The 20,834-nt window shown below is 42.4% G+C and overlaps 1 protein-coding gene across 3 annotated transcripts in view; it reads left to right on the top strand.

The window, feature by feature from the left end:
* Window positions 1–20,834, top strand: part of Cdk5rap2 (CDK5 regulatory subunit associated protein 2) — a 179,723-nt gene that overhangs the window by 114,313 nt on the left and 44,576 nt on the right. For all 3 annotated transcript variants that reach the window (XM_051188037.1, XM_051188036.1, XM_051188035.1), the window contains 3 exons: window positions 8,199–8,613; window positions 13,036–13,267; window positions 18,749–18,880. In XM_051188037.1, coding sequence (XP_051043994.1) covers window positions 8,199–8,613; window positions 13,036–13,267; window positions 18,749–18,880 — 779 coding nt within the window. The remainder of the gene's footprint in view (window positions 1–8,198; window positions 8,614–13,035; window positions 13,268–18,748; window positions 18,881–20,834) is intronic.

The following is a 20,834-nucleotide window of genomic DNA, read 5'->3' as shown; positions in this document are numbered from 1 at the left end:
AAACACCATTGCAGTCTCAACTCTGCTGTTTTATGCTGAGCTTGAACTAAATTCTTTCCTCACTATATCTGCTGGGAGTTGTTCCTGTATGGAAATACTATGAGTTGTTTTCCTCACAGAAAGGAGGAGAAGCATTAGGTATGTTTGTGTTTTTGTAAACTAGTCCTTTATGAGCTATTTCCCCTTTCATATTCCTTCTAGGCCATCCGTGGCAGCTGCCTGGGTTTTGAAGCCAAGCAGAGATGTGCTGCCTCTTAGTACCTCAGTTTCTCTGACTACTTCTCAGGGTTGCTGGGTGGACAAATGGAAAAATATTGAGGAAAAATGGCTAGTATGTAGTATATTTGAATAAAACCTCTCAGTTCTGCTACAGGCAGAAAAACTACTGCTTTGACTCTTGCCAAGAACCAGACGCTCTAGTCTTCCTTACATCATTGTAGTACTAAGACTTGTGGGACTCTTCTGATGATAAGAAGATGAAAGCATTCTGGTTTGGGGTAGCTTGGTGAGGCCCAACCTCTAAATCCCTGATACCTACCATTTTCTGATCATGAGTGCCCTGGAAAGAAATATCCAGTTCATCTTCAAAGGGAATTGGAGAATCATAATTGGTACTCAACACTAGAGTTTCTGGAGCCTCTAAATACCAACCTTTTGAAGTTTGATGTAGAAGGTGTCACTGTTCCCCAGCCATGTAGGACCACATGGGAGTGCTCTTGGATGCTGTGAGTTGGGGACCATGGTGAGAACAAGGTAGGTTAAGGAGATGTGTGCTTGCTTCTAGTAGACATACTTTTCTACTCCAGCTAGCTGTCAGAAAAGCATGTCAACACTCATTCTAAGTCTTCAAAATTGGTATTCTTACTCTTGTGAGTTGTAAAAATTCCAGCCTAATCATGGTTGTAGAAAAAGCCCTTTATGAGCCAGGACTGAAAGTAAACCTGTGATGTTTATACTTGCCTTCCCAGCCACTAGCAGCTACAACCTGTGTTAGAAAAAACAGCCTTACTCTGCCTAACTTTCATTTCTGAGCACTGTTCTTCCCTGTGCACTACTGAATCCATGATGGTTCGGTCATGAGCCTGACTTGTACATGCTCTAGACCAGGCCCTGGATAGCTTCTTTATAGACTCAGCTTTACATGCCATGGCCAGTGTTCTTTTCCCAGAGATGGGGCCGGGGGAGAACGGGTAACACTTGTGGACCCAGCATTTTCTGAGCCATTGGAGAATTTTCTGGGGGTGGGGGAATGGGAGATATTCAGTATTCTCCTTGGTCAGGGAAATACTAATCTTATGCCTAGATTTTCTTTCTAGAAATGAGATGTTTTTGTTGCTCTGGAAAAAAGAAAGAAAAATTCTTTGAACAGAACCCCTATCTAGCTCTGTCATTCAGAACTGTGCCATCTGTGTCTTGATTTCTTCACACCTAGAGATAATGGTAATTATCTCCTAGGAATCTTTAAAAGATAAAATAAAATAATGGATCCTCATCAGTACTAAGTAAAGTTTTGTGACTATTGCTGTGTAAGTCTTATATTGCAAGGGTGAGTGTGCCAGTGAGTTTGATGATTGCCTGGGCTACATAGTAAGACCTTGCCAATTAATTCTACCCTTTGCCACTCAGCCCAGATAAGATGTTATGAATACGATATGCAGGTGTAGCAACCATCTAATGATGTGTGTCCCTATTCATTACTGAGCCAGGGTCTGATGACCCCAGTGCAAAACTTTGACAGACTTAAACCTAAGACATCCTCTCAGCCTTTAAGACTTTTTTCTTTCCAGCCATCCATCTGGAGGGACTGTCAGATTGGAGAGACTGCAGAGTGGCTAACTGCACCTATCTGCTAGAATGGAACAGGAAATGGCTCCTTAGTTGTCATGCACTTCTCCATGTGAGCAGCTCACTTTGATGGTGGACTGAGAGGTCCAGGGCAGCCTGCCTTGTGGAATGGACATTGCTTCCTTCTTCTAATTCCTTGGCATTCACCTTGTATGGATTTCTAGTACTCTCCTTATCTGTTTCCTGTTCACCCTCTAAAATCATGATTCAGAATTTCTTCATCAAAATATTTGGCCTCTGTTTTCAGTGTAAAGTGCTATTTGATAGCTGAGAAATTGTAAAAATGTGAAGGAGGGAGTACTAGGTGTGCTTAAGAATTGTTGAAAGGCCCACATAATCTTGAGTTCCAGTTGACTACAGAAGAGGGCCTAATTCCCTAGATGAAGTCTGATTCTGTAGCTATTGAGAGATAGGTATAGAGCCACCAGAAAGGTCTAAAAGATGGCATTGGAGAAGTGGCCAAATGGATCAGGCTAGGGTTAGGTTGCCAGGGAGCAGACTGGGCCAGTATTTGAAGGTGCATTTTATAGTTCAGAGGTAATAGACACAGCCCTAGAAGCCCCGGGATCTCCCTGGTGATCCCGTGTTCACCTCCAAACAGGCTGCTTTCTTTTCAGCCCAAGCAGTCCATCATTTTCTCCAGATCATTGCAGCATCCTCTTCCCATTTGAGTATTGCACTGCTTCTGGCAGTGATTTAAAACTGCAGTGTGTAATTTTACCTAGTTGTGCATTTTCACTGTGTGTCTGGGTAACCCACTTCTTAGCTGTTTGTGCTGTTCTTGACTTGCCTTCTCTGTACAGGTCATCCTGCCCATCTTAGTACTGAGAACAAGTCTTGGAGTAGCCTTTTTTTCAGGACTTTGGCACATGCTGACCCAGCTTAACTTACAGTTGTACTTTTTTCTTCCTATTCCCTGAGACTTAGGTTAAGCCTAATCATCTGTTGCACCCCAGCCTTGGCTAACTGCGCATATTCGCTGTGTTTCTAGGGTCTGTGTGGCTCGCACTTACTATCATTGAACTATTTTGCATGTTCTCTTCTCTTTAGCCCACTGACTGATGACCTCATTTCATTTATCACAAAACAGATAGAAACACTCAACATTTGAGCCACTATTTGACTGTCACCCACAAACTCTGTCTTTACTGTGGAAGAATAGACCTATCCCTCCTGCTATCCAAGAATAGCCCTCCCCTTGTCACTTCACTTCTGACCTCCTAGCTCCCTGCCTCTTCTGAGTCATCATTTTCCCCTTCTTTTCTGAGTCATTTTCATAAGCATAAGACTCACCTCGTATTAGGCATTTAGGAAGAGTGCCCCTTCCCTTCTGATTTCACATCCATTTCAGCTACTATCCAATTTCTTTATTCCCATTCAAGGCAAAAGTTTTCAAAAGAATTGCTGATATTCACAGCTTCCACTGTTTCCCATTCTCTACCCCTGTCATAAGAAACTTTGCCCCATTTATCAAGTCAGAAACAGCATCTAAACTGTGAAGTCCCTTGGCTAGCCTTTCTGCAACAGCTGGCCCTTCTCTCTGGCCTCCTGTTTCTTTTCACCTCCTGCTCCCCTCCCCACCCTTTGTTAAAAGATATTGGTGGATCCCAGAGCCTTGTTCTCAGCCCTTCTTTCTTTGTTCCACCACTCCTCCCTGCCATTGGAATGGGCTATGTGGCTCTGGTTTCCGTGTAAAGGTCCTAACAGCCAGCTCTGTGCTGAACACCTCCTCCTGCTTGTGGCTCAGACATTTCAGTGCTGATCTAAGACCCACATTATCCACTCCACTGCTTCTGCTTCTCCAGTCTTTGTTGTGTTTGTGTCCTTCATTGCCTAATAGCTTTAGCCTGGAATGCAAGCTCCTCAGTCCCTAAAACCCATAGTGAGTCCTTACAGTCACTTCTCAGATTATAGCCCTAATTCAGTCCCTTCTCATGTCCACCCTCAACTTCTCATTGCCAACATCTCTTGTTTGGACTCCTACAACTATGCTGCCTTCTTATTTACCCTCCATTCCCATTTCTTCTCTGTAGTCCATTCTCCATAGAGTAGCCAGGGTCTTTTTAAAACTTAAATCAGGTTACATCTCTTCTATGTTAACACCTTTCAGTGGATTCTCACTGTCACAGTCAGATCAGAGCTTCTTGACCCAACGTCTGCCATTTCTCTATCTTCATCATCCACACTTTGTGTTTGCTGGGTTGCAACCACACTGACCAAGCTTGTTCTTATCAGAGGGGCTTCTAATAGCTAGTGTTCCTTCTATGATAGACTCACCCAAATGTGCAGTAGGCAGAGCCTTGGTTGGAAGTCAGCTCGGTGGAGAAGTTCTTCCTGACCACTGGGTTAAAAGAGAATACCATTTGTATGCTTTCAGATTCCATCTCTCCTTCCCTCTCATTCATAATACTTACATTATAATATAAGTATCGTGCACTGACTTAGCTAACAAGGTGTGCACAGCTGTGTGTCTGTTACTGACTTAATGGCATGTCCGTTCCTCTTTGGAAGAGTGGAACTTTTCCAGTCAGTGTTTTATTGATACACAGATAGTTGAACTTTCCACAGGGCAGCAAAGGTTAAATTTGGGAAACCAGAAAGAATTAGAGCTCCTTTGGAGTCAGAAAGGCCTGGATTTTAATCTTTGCTCTGCCACTTGGCTAGGAGCTTGTTTCTCTTTGAGCCTGTTTCTTCATCTGGTCTCACAGCCTGTGAGGATGTTGTGTATTTTAAGGACCTGACACATGGCAAGTGCTTAGTAAATGTCAGTGCCTTCCCTTATATCTTTTGCTTGGTCCAGATGCTCAGGAGGGGTATTGAAGCTCCACTTTGGCTTCTGATGAGACCCTTGGACCACTCCAATCTAAAGGTCCTGGCTACAGAGACAGCTTAATGAATTCACTAGTCCAGCCAAGCAACACTTGAAATACTTGATTTAATAGCCACCACTTTAGTACATTACATTGGCCTCCTTTACCACTGTTTACTATCCATTTATAAAGACTTTCCCTTAGGTTTTATTGTGTGTTGTTTGGTGGTGAGTGATGGTCCTCTTTTGGCTAGCTGACTAGAAATTGTCATTATTTCTTACCTATATGAAGAAAGGAAAGGAAAAAAATTAAAGTTGAGGTTTATTGCAGCTTAAGGTGGTCTGTGTAGTCTAAATGACTTGATACAGCTTACATTTTGCTTTTAATTTTTAAAATTTGAATTGAGTTCACTTCCTTAATCTAGACCATGGGACTCTGGAATTGAGTTGGTCCTTACTTGCTGTCTCCAGAGGGTGTGTTGAGAAGATGGGCCTGGGTACTGCCATTTTTCATGATGGCTGACATCAGAGGGAGGGTAGGCTCAATATGTCTGTCTCACAAGGTTTCTTGAAGTAAAACAATGAGGAGAAACTGAATAGAAAAAGGCAAGAGGCATAACACAAAGGCTTTTCTGTGACTGTATGAGCTCACCTCTACCTGAGTGGTCCTTCTAGAAGGCAGTCACACTCCTAGGCCAACCCTTTCCTGGAGCTTTTTCTCAATTCTCTAGCTATGTTACCGCTGCTCCACGTTCAGTGATTTAAACTTTATTTTTGGGCATGGGGACTGGAGAGATGGCTCAGAAGTTAAGAGCACTTGCTGCTGCTCTTACAGAAAACCTGTTTGGTTTCCAGCACCCACGTGGCAGTTCAGAACTACAGTTCCAGAGGATCTCACACTCTCCTCTGGCTTCAGCAGGGACTGCATGCACTTGCTGCATAGACATAAAATAAAATTAAACACACAAAAATGAAAATAAATCTTAAATGTTTTTCTGAACTCTTGAGTAGATTACTTTCCTTGCATATGAATTTCCTGATTTCTTAGGCCTTTTTGATATATTCATATGTATATGGTGTATGGTGCATGTATGTGATAGGTGTGTGTGTACCTAGAGGCACACAAGTGGAGCACAAAGTAAAATGCCATGTGCTTTCCTCTGTTACTGTCTGCCTTACTGCTCTGAGACAAAGGCCTCTCACTGAACTGCAAGCTCACCTTTTCAGTTACTGTGGCTGACAATGAGCTCTTGACATAGTACACCTATCTGTGTTCTCCAATGCTTGAATTACAGGCCCACAAATTCATGCCTCAGTTCTTTTCATGGGTACAAAACACAAGCTTTCTTATTTAATAAGCTATTTTGCCTGCTTGATTGTTGTCTGTTTAAAAAGAGGATTTTACATGTAAGTTTGGTTTGTGTCTGTTAACCGCCCACACCTTTAGCCTCCTAGCATAAGAATACTGAAGCTGTCTCAGCTTGGCCCTTTGGGGCCTATAACATCTGTCAAATTTCATTTCTGCCCTGAGGGTGAATTTGTGTTTCTGTTGTTGCTCTGCCCCCTAAATTCAGGCTGTTTGTTCTTTGGGATCTTTGGCTTTTAGTCCTGTGGTAGTGCTCTTTTTTGTTATGTGTACCTGCTGTCATTTCTGTGAGTGGACGAGAGTGAAAGGAACACTAGTGTGATTACTCTACCTTCTTGGCAGGAAGTCTCCCTTTTGCACAGTAGCTCTTCACTTTTTTAAAAGCCCATGTGTGAAGAGGCCTGTCCTTTCCTCGGTATCATGTGTGGAATGTGAGACTAAATGTGTCCCTTGCCTACTTCCCAACCTTACTCTTTTCTTCACCACACAGTGACATGACTGGTCATCTCAGTGTCACGCTTGCACCACTATTCAGTTCCCTTGTTTTTCCTACTTTGCTTTATGGATTTGTCACTTACTTACAGACCCCTTTTTAGCATCAGTTTACATCTTTGCTGTAGCCCTTGTGCCAGTATAGTGTCCAGCATACAATGAAGTCTTCCAGCATGTGCCATACCAGAACCATCCTTAGTACTTCCCATGCTGGCTTTACTCCAGGTCCCTGAAAAGCAGAGCCAGAGACTCAGACTTATGCATACAGGAGCAGGAAGCCAGTGAAGATGGTATGGTTGGTCTGAGCTGTACTCTCTGGTGGGCAGTATAGCTGGGCCTCTGTCCCCAGGATGGAAGCTAGGACATTCATAGTATGGCTCTCAGCCCAGAGATGTCAGCTCTCTTACCACTTCACCCTGTCTTGCTGGCTGACTCAGCTTTGGAAAGAGCCCCAGGGCAATAGAAAAGCACAGGGTGCTTCAAGTGGGACCTGCTGTGTCTACAGAAACTGTCCACACAGCTGTAGCTACTGTCAGAGCTGGGGTAAGGACACATAGCAAGGGACATTGAAGAACACCTGCTATCAGGATGCTATCTATTTTAATCGTTGTTGCTCCTTTAGTTTTCCTATTCTGTGGAAGGAGACTTTACCTTCCTGTCAAAGAATCACGTAGAGTTTGGAGCCATTTAAGTTGCTTATATATTTATTCACTTATTTATTTGAATTTATTTTACTTTCTGTGCCAGGGGTCAAACTGAGAGCCTTTCACTTGCTAACCAAATTCTCTGTGTCTAAAGAACACATTAAACCCCTAAAGCCATTTTATTTGTCATTGTCCCAGTTTTCTTTCTATTGTTGTGTCCAAAAGCTTCTTGGGGAGGAGGGTATTTATTTGGTTTATCGGTTATAGTTCATCATCAGAGGAAGCAAGGCAGGAACTGAAGTAGAGACCATAAAGTAATGCTGCTTACTGGCTTGCTCAGGCTGCTTTCTTATACACTCTGGGATTGCTGCCCAGGGATGGCATTGCCATCAGTGGCCTGAGTCCCTCTGTATCAGTCAATCAAGAAAATGTCCCACAGGCCTGACTACAGGCCAGTCTGAAGATGCATGTTCTCAATTGAGATCCCTCTTCTCAAATGATGCTTGATTGTGTCAATTTGATAGAAAACCAACTAGCACAGCCTTCAAAGCTGTGCACTTTGTGCTCTATCTGAGTGCTTGTTAATGAAGCATCCCTTCATTAATATCTGCTTATTGAGCACCTGTTATACAGCAAGATGGATCAGGTCACCCATGCACAATTCATCCAAAGCCATACTTGAATACTGAACATAGGAATGGGACCAATGTCATAGATTGGAGCACCCTGTAATTACCATGGGCACCCTGTGATCCCATTTGCTCCTTCCTAGAGCAGCCCCTTTACGTGTATCCATGTGGTCAACTTAACTGGCTTTGTATCTGTGTGACACCCATGAACTAAACAGGGTAACAATCGCTTTGTCTGGGTATTGTGAGGTTGCACAAGGTCAAATGTTTGTCACGGTTCCCAGCATATTTGGAAATTCACAATGTTTATTGTAGGTGGAATCTGGAAAGGATTGGTGGGGGAAAACTTGAGTGGCTGGGTTGTCAAGGAAGCTGAAGCTGGAGGCTGATATCCTACTGTCTTCTTTTTGAAGAAACAGGCCGGATCTTCTGAAAGCACTTGGTGCCTTGCTTTTGGACCGAATATTCTTGGCAGAGCAGGAGCTTCCTGGAGATCACCTTGATAGTAAAGCTAAGAAGGCACTGCAGCAAGTCGCTATTCAGTTGAAGGATGAACTTGGCTATTCTTTCCCAGACAACTCATTCTCCAAGTCACACAATGAACTCAGGTCAACATGGGGGCTAATAAAGAAAGGTGATGAAGCCAAAGTGGAGCAAACTGTCACCATAGAGGACACTCCCTGTGGATTCGAATCTGAAGGGACAAGAGAAGCTTGGGAAGAAAAACCGGAAGAGGCTATTTTCAGCACTGACCCTGAGTCAGAGGCCTTGTCTCAGATGCCAGGGCTAGAGGCTACACCCCACTCATTTTCCAGTGCAGTCAACAAGGTAAGGTTTTTTTTTTTTTTTTTTTTTTTTTTATTAATTATGTATTTACTTTAAAGAACAACAACAAAGGTTTAAAAAAATTACCTTCAATGCCACCATATTTTCTGTTTCTGTGAAAGCCAAGTCTGGCAGTTCCCTTTTCCTGTGTTGTCCCCAGCCTCCATCTGTAGGCCTCTCCTTCCACTTTTTACCCTGGCCCCAGGCCAATATTATTTGCTTTTGTGTTTTCACTAGATAAAGCACACATGGAATTCTGTTTATCTGGCAGCAGCTTTCTCTTTGGTTTTATGAACTAGGATGTTTCCCCATGATGGCTGCTTAAGATTCCATTGGATCAGAGTTTATACAGTTCTTATCTATTGAAGGGCATTTGCCTTTGCACATTGCAGCAAAATGGTGACAACTCAATTTTAGAGAATGAGAGCCTAGCTTCTGTTTTAGGGACTTTGTGTGGAAGACATCATTCCAAGGGCTTTATTTCTATTAGATGTAAGATTCTGAGTGCTCAGGGTTAGCCAGCCTAAAATAAAGGGCCTAGGCTGGGGCTCCCACTCTATCTGCCTGCAAGACCATCCTTGTTCCCTGCCAAGCTGCCCTCCAGCCACAGTAGCCCAAAATGGAGAGGTCTGGTTTGGCTGAGTGAATGTGTGTGGTTTTCTCTCTGAGCTGCTCTGTAAGCTGTAAGCACAGTCACACCAGCCAGATGATTAAGAATCAGACTTTCTTGGCTGTGCATAATTGGACCTGTATTACAGTCCTTTGGGAATAAGGGTTGGGATTGAGACTCTGTGTAACAGAGATGTTTTCTGGTAGAGAAGAAAGAGGTCATGATTCTGATACCTTTAGTGAAAGCTGGGGGATGCTTGCTTCTGATGGCTGTTTTATAGCAATAGAAACCCACTGTACACACTGCTTCACAGCATCAGAATGGGGAATTAAGTTTATTTTCTGACCACTAAATTACTGCTTTTGTGCCTACCAAACAGAGTTAGATATATCATTAGCAAAATTGCTTTTGATTGTTTTAAATTATGCACCAAAACTGTAATTTCTAGAAAAGGGTTTTCTAAAGATATCAGTAGAGACTAAAACAAAAAAATACATATACTGCCATTATATTAATGGTACTCAAAATGCAAATTTGTTCAATTTGGCTAGAATAGAATTGCTCTTGTTTGCCCCAGCTCCTTCAATTTGTACCTGTGTTTTAGGAAAACTGGGTAGGTTTATTATTCTTTTCCTTTTTTGTTTGCTTGTTTGCTTTTTTGCTGTTATATCGTAGATGCTACCCTGTATTCAAGAAATTGGATAATTGAATAGACTTATTTTTTTTCAAATATATTAATTTTATTTTAAATAAAACTATCTTTGCCTTTTTTTCAAAACAAGGAAAATTTTATCCATTTACTTGTGTTTACCATCTGCTCTATGTACCAAGGACTGTGCTGAGTTCCCTATGTTATCTTAATTATTTTCTTTCATTGTACATAGGAAGAAACATATTTCCACAAAACTTAGAAAACTGTCCACAGTGCCTCAGCTGGCAAGTGGAAAGGGATAGTTGTGTGCTTGGCTTCAGAGGAAGGCAGTCATTGGCTTCCTTTGTGGTTTTGGTAGTGACAGAATTAGTAATTCAGTGACTTAAGCCAGAACTGTGGTATCTAGTTAAAAAGCACATTACTGCAGCTTAAGGATGAGGCAGAGACCAGGTAGCCTGATGGTTACGTGGTTATAGTGGACTTTATAGACACACTTGTGCTTGTATCAGGCCTGGCTGCCCACCTGACCTCTCTCAGTACTTTGAATGGGATCAGTGCAACTCAGATTCCCTGGCTATATGGAAACACAATGAGGTAAGAATGTAAGTGCCTTGGGCAGCATGGATATGTGGCAGGAGCCCAGAACATGTGAAATCCATTCCTAAGGTCTTACAGCCTATCATTAATGGTAGCAATGGTAGGTGGGGCTATTCCAGTCCACATGACAGCATTTTATGTAGTGCTATTTCAGAACTCATGTTAGCCTGGCTGATGGCAGTCTTCCAGCTTCATATAGGCTTTGGCATTTGTGCACTTCAGATCTCTTCTTCCCTGCCGTATGGCACACAGATTACAGATTTGGGCCCAAGAAGAAAGATTGATGGAGACCTTGGACCAAGAAATTGACTGTTATTTCCCCATCCTCTACAGAGGCATTTATCTCCTCCCAAGTGGTTCCTTTCACTTCCTCAGACTGCCCTTGTCCTTGAACGTTTTCTCTTCTCTTCCTTGGAACTCCAGGACAGAAAACATCTCACTTTTCCTAACAGCCTTGGAATCCGAAGAGCTGGTTTGATCACGAGCCTGCTTGCCTGCCTTATGGTATTGGAGTAGCTGTTTGACATCTGGGTTCTATGAGAGCAAGCATAATAGATTGAACATTTCCATAATTCCCTAAGCAAATGCTGTTCTCCTTAGTAGTCAAACCAGTTTCTCACCTGCCTATCCCAAGTGCTAAGCAGCCATTAATCTACCTCCTGGTCTCAGACTTTTTCTATAGTAGCATTCTGCACCACATGACTAGCTTTTCCACTTAATATAATGCTTTCAGAGTTCATTCATATTGCGGCAGAGTTCATTCATATTTTTCTTTATCACTACATAGCATTCTTGGGTATGACTATTGCACATTTTATTTAGGATATTATGTATCTTGTTACTCATGCAGATGTTTGTGCCGACAGGTGTTCTTACCTACCTTGAGTAGTACACAGGAGTAAAATAGATGGTCCATATGGTTACTCTCTGTTTAGCCATTTTGAGGCACTTCCGACTTAGTGGCTGTGCCATTTTACCTTCCTTCCAGCAGTGTATGAGGCTTCCAGTTCCACCACTTCCTGTGGTAACATTTGGTACCATCACTGACTGTGGCTTCCCTAGTGGGAATGGAAAGGCATGGGTCTATTCTTTTTGAGATTTGAGATTTCAGTTGCATTTCTCAGATGGCCAGTGATGCTGACCATCCTCCCATGTGCTTCTTAGCCCTGTGTTGTCTCCTCCAGAGACATGCCTGCCGGGTCTCTTTACTATTTTTTAATCAGCCCATTATATTTCACTATTTTTGAGTTGTAGTACTTTACATATTCTAATTTTGAGTTGCTCTTCTCATTTTGTAGTATGTTTGAAATTCGACAGTCTCATCTGGAATCTACTTGGAACCTATGATAAGTGTGATAAAGATATGCAGAGAATAAAGCCCTGGGCCTCACATTCAGGTGTGAAGAGAGACAGTGAATATGGATTTTCTTAGTCATTAAATTGATGCTCATGTGTCTGGAGAAAATGTCTGGGGACACTGAGTATGTAACAGGAAGCTTTGGCTTAGACTCAAAAGTCAAGGGCTTGTTCTCTTGAGGATGGCAAATTTGAACTGTCCTGATGAATGGCTTAGTATGGAAGTGGACATGAGCAAGAATTTGTGTTCTAGACAGAGCATTTGCTAAAGCCTTGATGTGCAAGAAGCATGGCATTTTAAGGTTAGTGTGACCAGAGTAGGCTAAAGTGGGGACAGATAGTGACTTAGACTTTGGGTCATGCTGTACATTGTTTGCTCAGGTATGAACATTGACCTTTGGCTTAAAATAACCAAGAGACTGCTATGCTTTTAAGCAACAAGGAATAATCAATTTGCCTTTTTGTGGCAGCATGGAGTGGATTAGATATTGAAAATGAATATTACACTGCCCGGGAAGCTGCCTAGGTAGTGCTAGAGTAAGATGAGGAGAGTTGGGAGAAGGGAAGTACCTTACGAATTGTACTTACTGGAGTCTGCTGAGCAATGGAAGGGAGTGATGATAATAAAGAGTTTTATAAATATTCTTAGCTTTCCGGATGGTGTAGTGAATAGTTGAGTATACTAGTTGTGCTGGGAACCTGCTGAGAAGTTGATGGCCTATAAAGCTTTTAACTAGGTTAGGCAGCTTGGAAGCTCTGAGTTTGAGAAATACATAAGCAACCCAGTCAGTGGCTGCTTAAGAAAGGGACTAGCAAGAATGTAAGTCAGATGGTCTCACAATAGGAATGGTGAAAAATGAGGAAACAGATAAAAACAAAAATAAAAACATTTCCTAGAAGACTGTGATAAACATGGGATGCCCATATTTAGCATATTGGAATGATCTGAAGAGACTATGGGCCAGGGCCTAGAGGATGTAAAGAAGGGCCCTTGACAGTGTGTATATGTGTGTGTGGGGGGGGGGGAGGGGGGTATCTGCCAAGATCTATGTTCTTTTTTTAGAGATGGACAGAGATGCTATTATAAGACTAGAGGTGTGGGTGAGCAGTTTGAAACCTATTTTAACAACAACAACAAAATGTTGCCCATGAAACAAAACAATGCACGTTTTAAGTAAGCATATTCAGTACTATACATGTGTGTTTCCAGGATGCTGAGAAGACGGGTTTGCTGATCCAATTAAAAACATCTGAGTTATTGGAAAACATGTGTGATCATCCTGCCTCCCCAGAGGTGGTGGCTCAGCTCCAGGGCCAGATTCTAGAGCTACAAAGGGAGCTGAAGGAGTGTAAAACACACAATAAGCAACTCCATGACAAGCTGCTTCTTGCAGAGGCAATGATGGAGGGGATGGCAATACCTAACCCAGCGCTGCTTAATGGTAAGCATTAAGAAAATGTGTTATCCATGAGCTAGGTGAGCAGCCCACAGAACTATCTAAAATATTGTTCCTATTGTTAATTTTAACTCCTGAAAAATGCACGGTGGGTAACTGTGAGAAGGGAAACAAATCAATTTGCTCCTTTTTAAATTCTGGTGTCTAGACTAGTATAATTTGTAGTATTCTTACATGATGGAGGTAAGGGTCTCTGCTACATTCCTTTGGAATTATGTGTAGATACCTTGATTTGAATCTTCAGTTTTTAGACTAGCTCCTAGGGCTGTGAGAGAATTAACAGGTGGCAGTACAGTTTGTAGGTAATGGTCTTCTTTGCAGAGTTATCTGGCTAACCTGAGGCTGACCTCAGGTGCTACCGACTTTCTTCTGTATGCATAACTCACTTCCCTACTCATGGTCCTTCTGGGACCTGTGGATTAAAATATACCCAAGTATGTGGAATTCAAAGATGTGGGCAAAACATATCAGACACCTGAAATAGGTGTCTCCTAGTTCAGTACAGTAGTATTTAAAGATTGCAGATAACCAATATGGTGGTTGCAACCACTTCTGATTGCATGCCTATCACGTTGTGGGACTCTCTGCTCCAACACCATGTCTGCCTGCATGCCACCTTGCTGCACCATGATAATAATGGACTAAACCTCTGAAACTGTAAGCCAGCCAACACAAATGTTTTTCCTTGGTCATGGTGTCTCTTCACAGCAATAGAAACCCTAACTAAGACAGAAGTTGGTACCAAGGACAGGTGTATTGCTGTGAAATATCAGACCATGTTTTTGTTTGGAAGAATTTGAACTTTGGTACTTTGTGTTAGGAAAGAAGTAGAATGCTTCAAGTGCTGCTTAATGGGTCATATTACTAGGAGCATGGAATATGGTGGTGCTAAGATTTATTTGAACTGTCAGAGGTTGGTTCAAGATGTTTTAGAGAAGAGTTTTAATGTGTTCCCTAGAAATTGTTCTTGTGATATTTTGGTGAAGAATGTGACTGTTCTTTACCCTAGTCTGAAAAGTTTGGCTGAGGCTAAAATGAAGAGTTTTGGATTAAATCCCTTGACAAAGTAAATCTCAAAACAGCCCAGTATAAACTCTGTTATCTGGTTACTAGTGTTAACTCTAATGAAGATATATAATCAGAAGTAGCAAGCTGAGCAAAGAAAAATACAAAATATAAAATTTGAGGAGAAAAGCAGCATTGGAAAGTGGAACGGAGGTAAAGTAAACCCTGTGTTCAAGGAAATAAGCAGATTAACAAGTGGGATAAAGGGAGTGGTGACCTCAAGACAACATCCCACCCAAGTTTCCAACTTGTGAAAAGAAATTAAAGATAAGCTTAGAGCCAGGTGTGATGGGACATACCTTTAATCCCAACACTGGGAAGGCAAAGGCTAGAAGATCTCTTTTGAGTTTTAGGTCAGCCTGGTCTGCAGATCTAGTTCCAGAATTACCAAGTTTAGGTAGTGAAGATGACCGTCAAAAATGGAAAGCTAGTGAAGATACTGATCAAGGGGGCCATGCTTACCCAGTAAGCAGCAGAACTTGGCAAACTTTAGCCACATGGTCCTGGCTTTAAGGATAGAAGAAAGAACTAAGGAAAGTCACTGAGGCCAGGCATGTGTCAAGGTTGTTCCTAAATGGAGGCCTACAGAAGTCACTTTTGTGAAGCTATGAAGTTGAATCCCGGATTGTCTTGGAGACTCCAAGATGTTGGAGATGCTAGAGCCATAGGATAGTTGCTGAGGAAAGCTGATAACAGGGAGTAGAACCAGCCCAAGAGAAAGAAGTGTGTTGCACTCACCAAAGCTGAAAGGAATTGGAGATCTGAAGAGCGCTTGACATCAAACATGGACATGAAGAATTTGGAGTTTGCCTAGCTGGGTTTCAAACTTGCTTTGGTTCAGTATTTCCCCGCTTTGCTCCCTTCCCTTTTGGAATGATAATGTATATATCCTGTGCCATTATATGTTGGAAATATGTGATCTGTTTTTTGATTTTGATTTTACAGGGGATTACAGTAAAGAGATTACATGAATCTCAGAAGAGACTTTGAACTTTAGACTTTTGAATACATTTGAGACTGTAACATAGACTATGGGAACTCTTGAAGTTGGACTGAGTGTATTTTTGTATTATGATATAGCTACAAGCTTTGGGAGCCAAGGAGTAGAATGTGCTGGTTTGAAAGAAAATGGCCCCTTAAGGTAGTGGCTCTATTAGGAGGTGTGGCATTGTTGGAGTATCTATTACCTTCTTGGAGGAAGTTTGTCACTGTGGGGGTACGTTTTGAAGTTCCCTATGCTCAAGATACCGTCCAATGTCTCAGACCACTCCCTATTGCTTTTAGGTAAAGATGTAAGAGCTCTCTGCTCCTGTTCCAGCACCATGTCTGCCTGCATGTTGCCTGGCTTCCAGCCATGATGATAATGGACTAAATCCTGTGTGCCAATCTGTTCAAGGCTCTGTGGTGATAGGAGTACAAAACAGATGAACTCTGTTTCCAGCTTATGTTCTTGAGAGAGAGAGAGAGAGAGAGAGAGAGAGAGAGAGAGAGAGAGTGAAAGCAAGCTGCTAGTATATAATGCAAGGCCTGTGAAAAGTGTGGCAGAAAAAAATTTAGCAGGATGAGGGAATGAGGAGTGAATAGAGTTCACTAATACTCATGAATGTTAGAATGCTCTATGACAAGGTGGAATTTGGTTGGAAACTGGAAGCAGTTAGCATGCTCATCAGCCTAGGAACAAGGGCAAAGGCCTTGATATTATTTTACACTTGAAAACTTGTGTGTGGAGTAGGGACACCAGTTAGATGGTTGGTGTGCATTGCATAGGAGAGAGGCAGAGATGTGGAAGATGAGGTCAGTGAGCAGCAGACCAGGTATGCTATCAGACCATTCTGAGACTTCATCTTCACAAGAATAAAACTGTTGGAGGCTTTTGAGCCATTCAGTGACATGATCTGCCTTAGAACAGGAGTTGCCTGTGGTCAAATCAAGCTTTCTGCTTGCTTTTGTGATTTAAGCTTATTGATAACCAGCCCCATTCATTCACATGTCATCTGTAACTTTTATTATGAAGTAGAGTTAAAGGTATGTTAGAGACACTAAAGTCTAAAAATGTATCATTTGTCTTTTTGAAGGCAACAGGCCAACTTGTGTTTTAAAGGGATAACTTCCTTTACATGCTATTAGAAGGATCAGATTGCCTTGCAGTAGGATAGGAAAGACCATAATAGAGGCTGGCTTCGGGTATGTTAGATTTCTGGCTAAGGGTTTGTTGAACATCCCAGTAGAGACTTCAAGTAGGTAGCTGGAGACAGGTTAGTTTGGTGTCTGGGAGAGGGGAATAAGCTTGAAAAGAAACCAGGGAATGAAAGCAGCCACATATTCTAATATTTGACATTATATACCTCAGATCTATAGAGATGAGATGAGGAGTTCTAGAGGTTAGAGGTTGGGCTGAGGATGGGTAGCAGGGTAGAAGCTGAGTTAAAGTAGTAGACAGATATTGATGGTAAGATGAGGCTTTGAGGATCTGCCTTCATTTTAATGAGGCCTTTAAGAAGAAAGCTTCTTGGGAGGGACCTAATGGGCATGGATTCCAGAAGGAGAACATAGAAACCAGAAGTTGGAGACACCAAGGATAGATACCTCCATGGAATTTCACTGTTGGGAGGTATGAAAGGGTAGAGCCACCAAATTGCTAGTGAATCTATAGGGATCCAGTGATCTAGGGGACTGAGATGATAGAGGAAAGTAGGGTAATCAGCAGGCAGTGTGCTGCAGGAACTACACAGGTGGGATTTCTGGAGGAATGGGTGGTATGACTATGAGAGGAGGGAGCACAGGCTCTTATGGACCTCCAAACTTAAGATACAGGATTGTGGGGATAACAGCCTCTTCCGTAAAGGCTGCAGGAGAAGCAGTTTCCCCAGGACAACCCAAGTTTTCTTATGACAAGGACCAAGACAAATGTTCAGAAAGTGTCACAGTTAGGGTTTCCATTGCTGTGGAAAGACATGTCCACAGCAACTCTTACAAGGAAAACATTTAATTGGGTTGGCTCACTTATAGTTACAGCAGTTCAGTCCCTTTATCATCATGGCAGGGATTATGGTAGTATACAAACAGACGTGGTGCTGATGAAGTAGCTGAAAGTCCTGCATCTTGCAGGCAACCAGAAATGGTCTTGAGACACTGAGCAGTATCCTAAGCATAGGACACTTCAAAGCCCACCCCCATGGTGACACACTTCTTCCAACAAAGCCATATCTCCCAATAGTGCCACTCTCTGTGAGATTATGGGGGCAAATTGCATTCAAACTACCACAACAAGCTTGGCTGTTTCTAGCTTGGCAATGAAAGATTCAAGTACTAGATAGAAAGTTGTATAAGATCAAGGCATTTCTAGAAATGGTCCAGGGATTGAAGGTGATTCTCAGAGCTCTGGGTTTCCTGTAGCACTAATAAAATGAGTCCCTGTTAATTGTTGGACCCATTACACACATTGAATACATGATCTAATTGAATCTTCCTACTGTCTTTGGAGACAGTTCCAGTAATTATTGTCTCCGTCTTAAACCCAGGCAGCACTTGAAGAGAGGAAGTGACTTGGACACAACTACTCTGGTACTCATTGCCAGGGCTCCATATGAAGTAGGCTGGCTGATTCCAAAGCCTGCAGTCTATCTTCTTATGTTGGGCCTAATACATAACATTCTCATAGGGATTTTGTAGTGTTCTGCAGCCAGGGCAGCTTTCCTTTATTTTTAGATTGTCTCCTAGATTCACTTACTTGAGGTTTCAAAGTCAGTCACATTCCACAGAATCAGACTTCCCTCCCTCTTTTCCCATTTCTCATTAATCCTTCCTTCCATCCATCTAGTCACCCTGTTGATGCACATTATCTGACTGCCTGCTGTGTGTCTAGCCAGCTTTGGAGATGGGAGAAAGACAGACCACATATAGTTCCCTACCTTCTGAGAGTTCTCTATTGTATTGATGTGGGGGGGGGCTGATAATTAAACAGTGTTGGGGTGGGGTGGGGATTTAGAGGTAAGTGCTCTGGCAGAGGTGACCCAGCCAGCAGAGGGACTGGCACTTTCTAGGACTTGCCATCTGCTGTCCACACTTGCTGAGACCCTAGAGTGTATTAGCCAGGTGGTGCTCTAGCTATCACCCAGAAGCCTCTGGGGCTTCTCTCACTTTGGAAAAATGGGCATCAGTTGATGGAATTTATTTTCTCACTCATAGTTTTTTGAGAACTTGAACTTAAACCATTTTAGACAAGCTGTACTATATTTATGCTTTTATGTCCTGTTATGGCAGCTCGATAGATTAATTTTATCTTATAAATTGCATTTTGCCTCCCTAGTGTTTTTATTCTCCCTATTGTATCTTTGTGTTCTTCTCAGTTGCTTGGCTAAGTTTCAAGTCTACTGTTTTATTTTTCTTTCTCATTGCCAGGGCCTGCAGTTCAGCCTTTTGTGAGAGAAGCTTACCAGAACAATCCAGGCGAGCAAGAAGGACCTGAAACCACACACTCTGCTTGGAGAGACAAAGAAGTGGACAGTGACCAATACACAGGCTTTGAGATTGGTTAGAATTCAACCACCATGCATAAACTACTGAGTACTAGGCATTGTTCAGGACTGTTTACATCAAAGTTCTTACTAAGCCCCAAAAATCTCCCTTTGGGGATTCATTATCATTCCCATATAACACAAAGGATAGGAGGAGTTATTTGAAAATGAGTGACTTAGGGTCACAAAGAGCTGGTAAGGAGGCTAGAGAAGCAGGGCACAGCATAATGTCAGTGGGACTTACTGGTGTATTATCAGACCCTTCTGCAAGGCTTGTTGACCATGAGAAGGCATGGTGTCATCTCTCATGAGTCCTCAGGGACATGAGATTGTAATAGACCATTAGCTTCGAGCTTAGCATTGGCTGTTGCTGACTTGCTTTCTGTCCATGTAGGAAGGGTGGGTCCAAGAAGAGCCTGCTGCTGATACCAAGATTGTGAGCTTTCCCAGTAGTTCAGTGGGGATGATGCAGAGATGAGTGAGGACTACAGCCAATTGTACTCCCTCTCTTTATTATGAAGTATTACAATCACACAAATATACACAAAGGACAGTACAATGACTCACATTCCTGCCCAGTCAGGATGAGCTAACCCTTATGCTTATTTTTTTTTTTTTACCTTAGATCTTTTATCCTTTTATTAAAAACAAAATCATTCTTGTTCTGCATTAAATTCACTTTGCAAGAGTTTGTGGTCATTGGAAATTTTTTTAAATCTGTGACAAGATGGCCGAGAATGGGCAGCCTCTTGAAAAAGATGGAGCTGTGGCCCCTGGGCCCTCTGCTGTACTTTCTCCTAGGATAGAGGTTACTGTGCTGATTGCATGGTCTTTTTCTTTGGGGTGATCTGGGCTTTCAAGAAAAAGCTGCTGTGCCAGGTAGCAAAGTGCTGGTTAGCTTAAATGTGGGTTATAGCTTGAAAGTGAAATGTCACTCACAGGCTCATGTGTTTGAACACTTGGTCCTTAGTTGGTGGTGCTGTTTTACAGGCTGTGGAATGTGGTTCTTGTTCATAGCTAGCAATCAGTTGAGGTTTCTGGATGGTTCCTTCCCCTCTCAGTACCCATTTGTCACTGAGCTGCATTTGTGTTTCTGAATGTGCTTCCTGAGCTGTGCACACGTGGCTGCCTCTGCTGGAATTCCCCCTTTTCTTCTTGCCTCACTGTAGCTTCATTCTGAGGTTCTCATGCAAGATGTACCTTTTGTGGACATAGTTTTTTAATACCTAGCACTTGAGCACTGGTGTTGAGTTGAATTGTTCAGTATCTGCCTGGCTCAGGACTGCCATGAATGACACTTTAGCTTTGGCTCCTTTGTCAAGAACATCTTGGAAGGTGCTTGGGGAAGGAATGGAGGACATCAGTTGCACAGAATCTATGGATTTTACTCCTGAGGATTCAGAACTGTCTCAGCTCATGTGACTGACACAGGAAACCTCAGGGAGAGGAGTGGTATGGCAGAAGGCAACATTTGCAGTGTTTTTACTTTTTACTTTGGGGAGCTCCAGCTCTTAAAGCCTTGCCTTCCACTTCAGTAACACAGACAATTCAGGTGAGGTGCTAGGTCTGTTGGGAGGTCTTGGCACATACATGGTCTATGTCCCAAGACCTGCCAGCTTGCAAGTTCAGGTATATAAATACACACACACACACATATACATACATACATACATACATACATACATACATACATACATACATACATACTCCTTCCCCATAACATTCATACAGTTCTAATCACACAGTGGAAGTAGTTTAAGTAGTTTTCTCAGACTATCATCAAGGGCTGCTGAACACAGAATAACAAAGTTGCATTGTTTTACTGATGCTGACTGTGAGACTTGCTATATATTAACCTCGGAGCTGGGAAGTCAAATCCTGCCTTAGCTAAATCACAAATTGTTATAGATTGTGAACTTTTGAGAGTTCTTTGGGGGCAGGGTGTTGTTTATCCTTTTTCCCCCTTTTGT

The sequence above is a fragment of the Phodopus roborovskii genome, unplaced genomic scaffold (genome assembly GCF_943737965.1).
Source record: "Phodopus roborovskii unplaced genomic scaffold, PHOROB, whole genome shotgun sequence".
Classification (NCBI taxonomy): Eukaryota; Metazoa; Chordata; class Mammalia; order Rodentia; family Cricetidae; genus Phodopus; species Phodopus roborovskii.
The sequence above is the reverse complement of the archived record's forward strand: the minus strand, read 5'-3'. Positions and strand labels throughout refer to the sequence as shown.